Source organism: Ipomoea triloba, chromosome 4, assembly GCF_003576645.1.
Source record: "Ipomoea triloba cultivar NCNSP0323 chromosome 4, ASM357664v1".
Lineage (NCBI taxonomy): Eukaryota > Viridiplantae > Streptophyta > Magnoliopsida > Solanales > Convolvulaceae > Ipomoea > Ipomoea triloba.
The window spans coordinates 26,017,985-26,032,463 of record NC_044919.1 but is presented as its reverse complement, the minus strand read 5'-3'; the positions used below and the strand labels follow the sequence as shown (position 1 = coordinate 26,032,463).

Here is a 14,479-nt window from a genome sequence, read left to right as displayed (position 1 = left end):
AATTATTGCACACAAAAGATAAAATTCTTTGCTTTAAGGGTGTGGCCGTGTGGGAGTGAATTATTAACGAGGCGTTAGGTATAAAGGAAGGAGTTATTAACGAGGCGTTAGGTATAAAGGAAGGAGTTAGGGGTAAAAAATTACAATTCTATGGAGTATGGGTGAAGAATAAAGTATGAATCAAATGCTATATATTGTTTGGTTGGTAGGAATAAAATTAGATTGTTATATTATGGTCCATGGTAGTTAATCAAATAAAAAAAAAATTATTGCATTAAGTTTATTTTTTAATCTTTTTATACAAATACAATTAATATATAAAAGTAATTAAAAACTATAATTAAGATATTTTAAATAACACCGATATTAATGTTTTTATTTTAATATTTTAAATTAACATACAATTATATTAAATTACTATATTAGTTTTTTTTAGTTACTATATTAGGTTTATTTTCAAAATACTATATATTGGTTCATTTTCTAAATACTTTAATTTAGTTTCATTTTTACAACACTAATGTAAACACATTATTATACTGATAATAAATATTGAATAAGTTCATTAAGCAAACACAACATGTTTATTTTCTCAATTTTGGTGGTTCATTTTTACAATATTGAATGTCCATGTCTACAATAACAATGCAACTACATCATAATATGGATGGACCTAAAATATGTCTGATAATGCAAATTATTGAATAGTTAAGATGTGTAGTATGAAAGAAATAGCAAGGCCGGGCGTTTTACATGAAAATCCAAAACAGGAAAAATCTCGAACCTTTTTAGGTTGGGCTAGACCGAAATGCACTAATATGATTGAATAGTACACATTTCAAGCTACAATACTTAGTGATCCTGGCCTATTGAAATATAAATTAAATATAAGAGGAATGAATGTGACTGGGAAGCTAATTGAATGAAAGCGATGCGACCGAAAAGTTGACTAAGGGTTTGGCCATGCGGGGTAAGGAGACTCCAATTGGAGTTGTGTAGGTTGGGAGAAGCAACCCCTTCACACTAGACAAGATGCTCTATTTATAGTGGGTGAAAATGGAATATAACAGTGACATGATTGATGTGGAACCTCTTGATTGGGCGCTCAGGTTGGTTGTGATAAGTGTAGATTATTGAGGTGACAACGGAGTTGACCTATCTAGCCATGATAATTGGGAAATGTAATAATATAGCAACTAGTAAGACTACTGATATTACAACCGGCAAATCTACTAACGGGGCTGATCAAGAGGTCTATCGATAATGAGACTGGGAGGCCTATTGATAATGAGACCGGAAGGTCTAATGATAATGAGAATAGGAGGTCTACTGATAATGAAATTGGGAGGTCTACTAATAATGAAATAAGTAAATGCACATATATAGACCCTCTAAGACCAGGAAGTATATACTTGCGACTTGCGAGACCCCTTCGGGAAGTTCACATATAGACCCCCTGAGACAGGGAAGACCCATAGGGCAAATAGGGTTTCACTCTAACCCTATCAATGTCTATTAAGAGAGTACTGGAGTTTCATTTTAAGAATGCAAAAGGTTAATTTTATCAATATTGTAAGTCCATCAATAAACAACTAAAATTGATCAAAAAATAATACTATAAGTATCATTCTAAGGATCTTAATGAGATACTTTTAATAATATATTTTGTAACTGATTTTATTTATATAAAAATAAAGAATAATATGTGTTAATGATAATATACAAACTGATGATGTCATTTTAATAACTTACAATATTGTTATAAAGAATCCCACTCAATAGAGGTGCCTACAATCCAGCGAGAAGATTAGTTATTGTGACCGACAGTGGAAACCTTAGGCTACACCCAAAAAAAAATATTATTATAAAGAATCTACATTATTATAATAATGAATCATTATCAATAATACTTTTTAATGAATCTACAATATTATAATAATCATGATCGATGGTGTACGGTGGAGAGCTTTATTTTAGTGCAGCTGAAATTTAATCCTTAGTTGTGAACCTTTGTTGCTTAATTCAACCGTCTCTTCGAATAGCTGTGGCCCTCCTAAGTGAGAGGTTACAGGTTCGGACCCCAGTGAGGGCGTTGGCCCTTTGTGCTTCAGTAAATTGAGAAAGTGTGTATGATTGTACGAAGATACTACATTGTAATAGAGTCAATAGTATTCAAAAAAAAAAAAAAAATTCAACCGCCTCTTCGAATCCTCAACTTAATTGATTTTGGCTGCTTGCAAACCTTAACTCATTGAAAACCTTAGCTCATTGGAAACCTTAGCTCATTTAATCATCAGCTCATTCCTTTAATTTGCTAATTTGAACACCTTAGCTCATTTAATCCTCAGCCTTTGCTCATTCGAACCATAGCTCAATAAAACCTTATTAGCTGATTTCCTTAGCTCATTAAATGCGTAGCGCATTTCCTAACTCATCCGATCCTTAGCCCATTAAAAACCATAGCTCATTTCTTAGCTTATTTAAATCTTATCTCCCATCCTTAGCTCATTTTTCAACTACTTTTCAACCTAAGCTCCAAAATCAACTGTTGCTTTAAAAACTGGTCCTCCAAACTTTGCTTATACTTGAGCTGCTACGAAAACAACATCACCTGCTTCCCGTCACTATTTTCTTGATTTTTGCTTATGACTTCTTCATCAATAAAATTACAAAAAAATACATTAAAAAAAATAGGAATATAAACTTTTCAACCTAAATTACACTTTTGACTCATCAAAATCTATTTACAATTATTCTTAACAAAAATACCATTAATTGAGGAGCGAAAATGCTACTTTGCAAACAGCTTAAAAATTATAATAAAAGTGACGATGTCGGTATACAATGCAAGAATTGAGTTTACTATTTCTCTATGGCTCAATGGACAAATAGTGCAATTTTCTCATAAACAAAAATGAACAGATCTATCAGAGGTCATATTATTAGGAAGCTAGGCAGCTGGTGGAAATTATGAGGAAGCTGGCTAGCTAGGTGAAGAAAATATTACATAGAAATCAATTCGTGGAAATTACGGGAAAGAAGACCAATATACATATATATATATATATATATATATATATATATATATGTGTGTGTGTATATATATATATATATATATTACATACTTGACTGGTTCTACTTTGTGAAAATGACACTTTTATTTTATCAATTAAGTCTTGCATGTAGTGTAAATTTAGTTTTAATTTCATCATATAATAATAAAGAGAAGTAGCTTAGCATGTAATTTTATTATTGAAGTCCCTTACTTGAAATGTAATTTCTCTTCATCCCATGTAAACTCTATTAATTGAATGATTAAATTGCATATTAGCAACATTTATTAAATCGTGGATTCATACAATTCTAAAATGATGATTAATTGTGACAAACAAATAAAAATCAATGATTTAATATGATAAAATTAAATGAGTCATGTCTAAATGTGACAATGTTTTGAGGAACTAAAAATAAAATTTGCTTGAAATTAAATTTCAGATTTAATCATCGGACTATCACTTGTTTCTAATTTTAGTCATTGACTTTTAAGCTATCAAATTTAGTCATAGAGTATTAAATTCTTTCTAATTTTAATCCACTCTAAACTTGTAACTTTGAGTTTATTTTTGAGTATTATTGACTCTGTTACAAGTAAATATCTGTTCATAACTACTTTCTCAACCAAATGAAACACAAAGAGCCAATATCGTCTTCACTGAGACTCGAAACCACCCGTCCCATGTAGGGGTGCAACTGGGTGTCACTGGACCACAAGGTCTTTGGCCTTGTAACTTTGAGTTTGAATTCCAATCTTTTGATTTGAGCGGGTCAGCCCTAAACAACTTAGACTGGTTTACCTCTTAAATTTTTTGATCCCTAAACCGAGCAAGGACTACATTGCATGCTCCCTTATAAAGAGGCATTGAATTAGTTACATTCTAAGACTTATACAAGAGGGTGAATAAAAAAAAACAACAGAGAAATAGATCTAAAAAAGAAGTAGAGTGAGAATCATGAAGAGGTCCGCCGGAAAAGAAATAGTATTGGCGACTATGCTGATGATGAGCTTCATTGTGATGCTCACTTTGGCAGCAGAATACGAGATATCTTGGGAATTCGGAAATAATTATTATGATTCGTACAGAGAAAGTGGGATACCTATGGTTCCAAAGAGTTGTCGAGGCACTTGCGGCAACATTAGCATTTTCTACCCATTTAGAATTGGACCCGACGAAGATTGCTATTTGAACAAATGGTTCCTCGTAAATTGCGTCAAATCCTCCCATGGTTTGGAGAAACCTTTCCTGAGCTCCTTCTCTGATGACAAGGATGGTGTAAGAGAGATTGTGAGCATTTCCTACGAGTCACAAGTACTAGTAATGAAAGAGTGGTTTTCTCCTTTATGCCAAACCACCACCAATCTCTCTGTAATGAGAAACACAAAATTATCTGGAACCCCATTCTTTTACTCTTCCAAAAACAACAGGTTCATGTTTTATGGTTGCGGCAGCGCTGTCCTCACTACGCCCCCGCCCCCCGTTCCAGAATTCTTACAGTCCAGTTGCAAGTCGAGTTGCAGCAATAACACCACCACGCCAGCACCTAAATTTGCAAATGATTGCAACGGCATAAACTGCTGCCATCTTAGTTTTCACAACGATGTAAATGCATACCAAATCAATATCGCTGCAAATTCATCCATTGTCAACGCCTCCTGCAACTATGCCTTCTTTCCTGCTATTTATTCTGCCCGCGGATTCAGCCTTCAAACTATTAGCAAGCTGCTACCGGAAGACAAGCTGGTTGTCCCGGTCTTTTGGACCTGGGCCGTCACAATACACGACCTGATGACTCGCTTGCCTCACTACTCACGCGATTGCGGTCCATATAACAACATGTTTCCTCAGGAATTACGACGGACATATGCGACCTGTGGCTGCAAATATCCCCTAGACGGGAACGCTTACTTACCAAATGGATGCCAAGGTACGTAACTTGAAATTAAAAATAAAATTAAAGCAGATAATTAGTTATACTAAAATATTTGATGTTTGAGCTTGCTTGCTATTATATTTTTGGAGAATTTAATTTTGATACTTTAGTTGTATTATGAAATAGAAATTTTTATGCGACCAAATGCTTTCTAACGGGGAAGGCGACTGGACGCCTTCATCTGCGGAAGGCTACCAATAGTCGCCTTCCCCGGAGGATGGCGATGTAACACTCCAATTTTCAACTCTTACATTTATTACAAAATCCGTAATAAAACGCTGCGGAAGCTTACATCATATCAACAGAAAACCGGGTGCTACCGCCACACCTAGAGTGAATTCTATCACCTCTTTGACAAACTCCACTCTAAGTGCACAGGCTAAACTTACAACATTAATAACAATCCCTGTCTACATCAAAGAGTAGACCTCAACCTGTACTTCCCTTCTATTCCGAGCTCATCGGCTACAGGGGCCACACTAATCTGCAACTGATAAGAAACACATTGAAGTGCAGTTAGCGCGACGGCTAAGTAAGGAAATCCGATGTCACTCAAAAGTAGACAAAGGTTTGAAAACATAATCATTTGGAAAATAGTATATCGTTCAGTGAATCAAAATCCACTCGTCTCGTAAGACAAAATCATTTCTTTCTCAAAGACGTTACAGAGTAACTCTTTACTCATTTTTAAAACTTCCTTAGTTTCGTATAGTAAGAGTGAGGCCTACAACCTCGGGCCATGGCACTCCAGCCCTCCCGTAGGTTCCTCCCTTATCCCAACCCCGGGCCGTGGCACTCAAGCCTTCCCGTGGGCACCTCTCCTTATTCCAACATGACGACATAACGGCGAATAGACTTCGCTCTAACAATATAACGACCACTGGGCAAGGGCACTTAAAGCCACCCGTGGGTCAATCAAGGTCCTCCTCAACTTACTTTAGAAACTACGGTTTTGAAAACATGATTCTTCCTTCAATTTTTCTTACTCAAATCATTTCTTTTGGACATATTTCACCAATGAGTCCAATATTTGAAATCTGCTACCTCTTTAGCCCCTGAAGGATTTTCAAACATCATTTTCTCAAACAATAAGGTTTTGACAACCTTTATATCAAAATAGCATACGTTTTTCAACGTAAGTTTTCATAAACATTTTTGGATACACTTCATATGTCCATCTCACACTTAAAATCAACCAACATCCTTAACTATCGTCCTCAACAACTTNTCTTTCCCCAACTTTCACCTTAAAACCCTAGGTCCAAATCAACACCAAAACATCAAATATCAAGAAACTAAGCATAGATTCATAACCTAGGAAGGATTACAAGGCTTTCTACCGAATAATATCGAAAACTTACCGAATAAATTGGAAGTTTAGAAGGATTTGGCTATGGAACTTTGGAAGAAAAAATGGTGGAAGATGATCACACCTCTCTCTCTCTCTTTTTGGCATTTGGGGAAGAAAAGGGAAAAAAAATTCCTTTTATATTTAATCCCAACTTATGGGATAAGCTTTAGGAAAAAAAATAATAAAATAATAAAATATCTCCACAACATATCAGTTGTGGTCCAAACAGATAAAGTTTCGGTGGAAAATAATCCAGAAAGAATAATTTTCGAAACCACAAATTTATTCCAGTCAAAAGCTCCAAAATGGGCTAGGTTCGGTACACTGCGGAAATTTCGCGGTGTACGATCAGAAATAAATTTCGACCCTTATAGCTCATCCAATTTCAACTTAACTAAGCAGGAAGTTCATACTTAGTCATAACATGCCTAATCATCAATTTTTAAGGAAATCCGAGCTGAAAATTCGTCCTCGAAAATTTTACGGTTCGTGACCGGCACGAACGATCGCAGCTTAATGACAACTATACCTCCGTATAAAAATTCCCTTGACATATCGGGAGATCATCTTATGAATGTCATAGCCTAAAGATATATTTTCCGACCCTTAGACTTATCGGAAAGACGAGGGGTTACAGGCGACCACTAGTTCCATGGAAGGCAAAGGCTATCAGTAGTCGCCTTCCTCTGCAGAAGGGGACCATGGTCACCTTCCGCCGACAAATGGTGACCAACTGGTCGACTTCCGTCTGGGAAGACGACCTCCATAGAAATGTCAAAGCGGGTCGGCCTGTCCCTTCCCATTAGGCCCGCCCTACCGCGGGCTTAATTTCTAGCGGGCTTTGGTGGGTGAAACGTGTAGTTTTTGCGGGAGGTGGAAAGAACTAGGTGTTAAAACGGGAAGAAGTTCCCGAGTGTCGGTCTCAAGGAAGGGCAAGGAAGGATTCGGTAGACAAGGAATTAGTCACAAGAGCTCCTATTTTTCAAAAGCTAGTCCTAATCAAGATGGTTATATATGTCATTCTAAAGATGTCTTAAAGACGAAAGCTAAAGGGTTGTAAAACAAGTATTGGAAAGGAGGATTCGGACTAACCTAGCACACATGTAATCTCTTGATTTCCTAAAGTACTAGGGCTTGAAAACGCTCAAAGGACTCACATGAGACAAGGTCACTCGCACCACCGCCACTCTCGTGGTCAATGGACTCACTTCTTAGACCGTAATGTCATCCTTGTGATCATTAAGCTAGAAGAGACATTTTGACAAATACGTTATGTGCTTCTTGCCTTCCCTCTCCCTTTTCTCAGAGGTGAGAGGGAAAACAGGTTGGTGAGGTCTTCAAGCATTCTCTATTCTCATAGGTGAAAGCTTTCTACCCTAACTCTCTAGTCCAACCGGCCTAGTTGGCATAGAGGTCAAACAAACACCCCAAACCACAATCAAGATATCCAAAAAGCATCATTCTACCCTAGATATATGATATGAGAGCTCAAGAAACACATGCATGTTCAATTAGTCCAAATCCACAAGGTAACTAGCCACACATCTCTAAACTAGGCATCATTAAAACAATTGAGCAAATCTAAGCTAGAAGGATTGAAATCAACTAACAAATCAAAGTACAAATCAACTCAACAAATCAAATCACAAACTAAGAATTGAATAACAAGAGTAGAAATTGGAATATTACTTGAATGGAAATGAAATTCTTCTAACAATCTTGATCAATTGAAAGTTGATGTGCACAATCTTCTCCAAATCTAGCTACTTGAATTGAAATGTGATTGGAATTGAAGTGGAATTGGGAGAGAATTTTAACCTAATTCTAGAGAGAGAAATTCTAGACTAGACTAATCTGGAAAAATGAGTGGGATCCCTTGCAAAAATGCCCCCAATCTCTATTTAAATCTCGCTCAACCGCCAAAAATCCTGCTCAGCGACAAAACTTCAGAGAGGTAATAAACGGATGCGGGCGTCCGACCCGCGTCCACAGCAGAGCCGAACCAACTTCAGAGAGGTGAAATTCGGACGCGGGCGTCCGACTCGCATCCACAGCAGACGTTCCAAACTTCAGAGAGCCGAAATTTGGACGCGGGCATCCGGGCTGCGTCTACCAGGCGTACGCAGCAGACTGCTTCGAACTTCGGAGGCGTGGAACGTGGACGCCTGGGCGGACGCGCGTCCAAGGCGCGTCCGTGCCTGTTCTTTGCTTCCAATTTTCGCCTGTGAATCAATCTTTGAAATCCATGCCTTTTTTCCATCTTTTTGCACATTATTCTACCTTCAAAATGGTTAACCAAGTGTGGAATGTGGGCTAATGGCAAATAACACACATTTTAACGCAATTCAAGCTCAAATCAATCATAAAAGCTAGCGATTGTGTGCAATGTGACCCGAGAACGACCTTATAAGTGTAACATCTTTTACACTTATCAGTGGGCCAGCCTGTTAGGCCCACGGGCTAGAGTTCATACAACTCTAGCTTACCCCACGTGGGTTGGCGGGTTCCGCAGACTTTTTTTCTCATCTTTTTTTTTTAAATATATATTCACAATACACGTGAATATATATATATATATATATATATATATATATATACGGTTGCACTCTCGTGCGTACTCTCGCTCAGGAGAGAACTGCGGACAAATCACAGGCGTCCACGTGTCCAGATCAACGAATCAGATGCAATTTTAAAAGAATGACGCGATGGCACTTTCGTAAATAACTGGAACTTTGGTGCACCTAATTTCACTTACAAGTGCACCTAGTTTCACTAACAAGTGCACCTAGTTTCACTTAAAAGTGCACCTAGTTTCACTTACAAGTGCACCTAGTTTCACTTACAAGTGCACCTATTTTCATTTACAAGTGCGAGGAATTTACCTTGTTAATATTCATGCACCTATTTTCGCAAATATTTTCACTTACAAATGCAAGTAATTACCTAGTTAATATTCATGCACCTATTTTCGCAAATATTTTCACTCACAAATGCAAGTAATTACCTAGTTAATATTCATGCACCTATTGCAACCTAGGTGCACCTAGTTATAACATTAGGTGCACTTATTATTGATGCTCAGTGTACAATTCACTTGCACCTGTAATACATTTTACTTGCATCTGCAATACATTTTATTTGCACTTGTGCAAATAATTTACTTTGTTAGCATTCATGCACCTGGGCTTGCACCTGTAATACATTTTACTTGCATCTGCAATACATTTTATTTGCACTTGTGCAAGTAATTTACTTTGTTAGCATTCATGCACCTGGGTGCAACCTATGTGCACCTAGTTATAACATTAGGTGCACCTAGTTATAATATTAGGTGCATTTAGTACTAATGCTCATTGTACAATTTACTTGCACTTGTAATACATTTTATTTGCACGTGTACACCTATTTTCACTTACAGGTGCAAGTAATTTACCTTGTTAACATTTATGCACATGGGTGCACCTATGTGCACCTAGTTATAACATTACATGCACCTAGTTATAATGTTATGTGCAACTACATTCCGGACACGTGGCGCGCTGTGATTCGTTCGCAGTTCTCTCCTGGCGGCCAGTACGCACCTGAACGCGATCCTATATATATAAATATAAATATATATTTATTTATTTATAAAATAAGGTGGGTTTGCGGGCCGGCCGGCAACCCGCGCGAGCTGCGGGTCTTAGTTGGTTAGGCTCATTAGGCCCGCTCTTTCGCAGGCCGCGCAACTTTTTTTTGTAACCCTAAACCCTTAACTTCCCCATTGTGGGGCGGGTACGGGTCAGCCCGCAGGTTTTGACCCACTTTGACAATACTAGACCTCCAATCAGGAATGGCGACTGACGACATTCCGATCGTAGCTAGTCGGCGGATTTTCACGCTTGAACTTTAACGACCTACAATAGCAGGTCATTTACCGATTTCTAGGGTTTATTGTCCAGATTTAACAGGTTATATGATAGGCTAAAGTGCCATCCCGCACCATGAACCAAAAGCAATTCTTCATGCCGCACCATGTCCTTTCATAAGTGATTATTCGATCCATAAACCATTAAATTTTTTTCGCCTAGAACTTTTTGCAGGTTACCTACAAGTTACTGGTAATCTATGTTGATATGAACTTTTTTTTTTCTTCTAACACCTTCTCCAGCTAGTTTGAAATATACAGTAGAAGCTTATATTTCTTGGTTAGTTTTCAATGGAAAAAAGAAAAAAGTATCGGCGATCAAGCAGTTAACGGGGTCCGCCGGAATCCAGATTGGATTATTATTCACTCTTCTCCCCACTTTCATTCATTATTTCTTCCTCTTTCCGCTGAAGTTCTAGAGCTTCTCTTCTTTGAGCCTCTTCTACTCTCCTACGGTTCTCCTCAAGCATTTTGTCCATTTCATCTCTCTCTTTCCTTGCTTGCTCTTCTTTTAGCCTTGCCTAATTTGAAGTCAATGCCCATCGATCACAATGGTTAAGTCACTAGCATTCTTGGCTAGCAGCATGGTATGTCAATACAATCAGAACTCAAAAGAAACAAAACAAATAGCATACATGCATTAAAATCTGTTATGTCACAATCTGATTGTTGATTATTCCTCAATGCATGAGATGGAGATAAAAGAAAAGTAGAATATAAATCATCGTTACTTCAATTTTCTCGTTCTCTGTATGCATGCTATTCAACTCAAAGACCATAAACATATGCAAGTAAATTAGCGCCTAACTAGTTTATGCATTAGAATAAAAAGATCGAAAAGAAAAAGCTGGAAACTTTTCATAGCTTAAAGCAATCATGCTCTAATTCCAATGAATTGAAATATAGCATATTGGGGTAGGAGAACGGTTTCTTCTATGTCTTGAAGCTGGTGAGCGACTTCTGCGATGGCGAGGTGTCCCTAAATGACTTCTTCGCCTACTTGAGTAAGGTGAGCGGCTACGGTCCCACCGGCTTCTATGGCTGCCGGGGCGGTGATTGACCGGCAATCGTGACCGAGAATATCTCCTCCTAGAGTACGACGGCGACCGAGATATACTCCCTCCCCATTTTGGCGAGTATGCAAAATATGCTCGTGTGCGTATAGGCGTGTGCTCGGGTGTTGACTTAAAAAGAAGGTCCACATCAGTTAATAACCTATGCCATGTCATCATAGTAACTTGGAAATCTGCAAAAAGTTATAGGTGAAAAAAATTTAATGGTTTGTGGATTGAATAATCACTTATGAAATGACGGGGTGCGGCATGAAGAATCGCTTATGGTTCATGGTGCGGGATGACACTTTAGCCTAAATGATATAATTTCACTTTTTAAAAGTTTAAGGACTTAATTGACTTTTCAGGTAAAGTTTAGAGGCACAAATATTTAATGTTAATTTGTTTGTTATTGGATATAGCAAAAAGAGTCAGTAGATGACTCCATTGAAACTCGAACCAACTCCTTTCCACATGGGAGTGTACACCGGCGAGTGTCACTTGACCATAAGGTCTTTGGCAAAGGGTGATTATCTTATCTATACATTTAAGTAGATCAATGATTGATAATTACTAAAAATAAGGGAAAATGAGGTTGTGTCAGTTTTATAATTATTGTAACTTTTTGAATTGGTAATATTTATTAAATTGATCATGCCCTTTTTCTCCTTATGTATGAGTAACCATCAATTGTTGATCTACTCAAATGGATGGATCATATCAGTCATCACTTTTTAAACAGGAATATGTTCTCACTTGAAATCTTCCTTATATATCAATTTTATAAATATTGTTAGTTTGAAAGTCTATAATATTTATAAATTTAAATCCTAAGTTTTTTTATTTAACTAAAACTTTCAATTGATAAATACTAATGGGCAGTTGAGATGAGACCAGTCAACACTTTTTATAGGATGGGGTTGTTGATATTTGAACCCACATATATATGTATATAAGTATTAGATCAAATGATGAGAACAATAGCCTATCTAAAAACTGTGGACAGGTTGAACTAATAAAGTTTAAAAAAATAAAAACAAACGCCATAACATTTTAATAAGTATAGTATTTTAAACTTTGAAGTGCATTGACTAACACGTACTACTAAGTGTAATGAGTGATTGTGAAGTACATTCTCTTTGAACTACACATAAAATTTGGCTGCCGCCCATGCTATGTATTCATTTTGTACAGATTTTGTAGTGTCAACAACAACAACTAACTTGCATTTTAGCAGCTTAGACAAAACCGAATTGGAGCTTTAAATTGTTGATTATTTGTGTTTTTTCATCTTGCAGAATGGATGCACTTCCATCACAAGATTAGCGTTAAGAAATTGTCCACTATTATCGTTACGTAGGCTTATATTATCATCCTGTACTGTTAATATATTTTCCGAGTATCATTTTTAGAAGTCATTTTTTTTGCTAAGTTTTATCATGGGTTGGGTTGGAATGGCCTATTTATTTTGACTGAGAGGTACGATATATGGAACCTATAAAATGAGAAAATGGTGAGGATAAACATACAGATAATTGTAATACTAATCCCAAATTACATGCATATCAGGATAAATCTCATGCGATTCCTCTCTTGCATTGCTCAATCTCAGGTGTTAGTGCAAGTTTTGGATTAGTGTCGTTAATATGGGCTTGTGTCATCCTCTATAAAGCCATCAAGAAGAGAAAGATGAAGAAATTGAGGCAGAAGTTCTTCAAGCGTAATGGAGGTCTCCTATTACAACAACAACTCTTAGCCAAAGAAGGGACAGTAGAGAAGACAAAGATTTTCACAGCAAGTGAGTTGGATAAGGCCACAGATCACTTCAATGCTGATAGAATAGTAGGCCGAGGTGGGCAAGGCACAGTGTACAAAGGAATGTTAATTGATGGGCAAATCGTTGCAGTTAAGAAATCTCAAGTCGTGGACGAGAACCAATTGGAGCCATTTATCAATGAGGTTGTCATTCTTTCCCAAATCAATCATAGAAATGTTGTGAAACTCATGGGGTGTTGTTTGGAGACCGAAGTTCCCATTTTAGTTTATGAATTTATACCAAATGGAACACTTTTTGGCCTTATACAAAACAATTTTGATGACGAACTCATTCCTCTTTCATGGGATATTCGTCTCAGAATTGCATCCGATGTGACTTGTGCATTAGCTTATCTCCACTCCGCAACATCAGTTCCCATCTACCACAGAGACATCAAGTCTGGTAACATTCTTCTGGACGAGAAATTTCGAGCTAAGGTTTCAGATTTTGGAATCTCAAGGTCCATTTCAATTGACAAAACTCACTTGACTACCATAGTGAAGGGAACATTTGATTATTTAGACCCTGAGTATTTTCAGACTAGTCAGTTCACAGAAAAGAGTGACGTTTACAGCTTCGGAGTTGTCCTTGCTGAGTTGTTGACAGGACAAAAACCAATCTCATTTGAACTTGATGATGATGAAGATAGGAGCTTGGTATCACGTTTTCTATTGAGCATGGAAGAGAACCGTCTCATGGAGATTCTTGATGTGGAAGTTATAGAGCAAGGCAAAAAGGAAGATGTTGTGGCAATGGCTTGGCTTGCGCAGCGTTGCTTGAACATGAACGGAAAGAAAAGGCCTACCATGAAAGAAGTGGCCTCGGAGTTGGACACCATTAAAGCATCTCATTCTCATCTCCCCTCGGCCATGGAAGCATTAGAGATTGAATCAGATTTCATAGCTTAAATTTCACATACTGTTTTGGTTTGCTACATCTATTTTTCTTCAATACCAGAAGTTGAACTATTCTCCACTCTTATATTCAAGTACGCCCGTCTCAGAGCGTAGGATCGGAGTCATTTTATGTGTAGTTTCAGCTTATCATTATTGGGATATAAATTAAAATAAAACAACCTTTTGTGTATGTCTCATATGTTTGGATGTTACTGGGATGACATGTGTTTGATCCCCTTTTTTCCTGACTTTTATATCACTAAGAGGATAATAATTAAACTTATAACCTTATTTATTGATTGAGTATGTCTCATATAAGAAATGGAGCAGAGCAGAGTATAAGAGTATTTTTTGTACTTGTACAAATTTAGGGTGGCATATAAATATGATACTTGTAACCTTTGATGTTTTATCATCACCATCACGGTTAGTTTTTAATTTGTTATTGGCGGTAGTTATTGTCAAAAT

The 14,479-nt window shown here is 37.1% G+C and overlaps 1 protein-coding gene across 1 annotated transcript; it reads left to right on the top strand.

Moving 5' to 3' along the window:
- The first annotated feature begins 4,010 nt into the window (after positions 1-4,010).
- Positions 4,011-14,023, top strand: LOC116016063 (wall-associated receptor kinase-like 9). Its single transcript, XM_031256227.1, has 2 exons — positions 4,011-4,983; positions 12,912-14,023. Exons 1-2 carry the CDS (start codon positions 4,011-4,013, stop codon positions 14,021-14,023), a joined length of 2,085 nt encoding a protein of 694 aa, XP_031112087.1.
- The last annotated feature ends 456 nt before the right edge of the window (positions 14,024-14,479 follow it).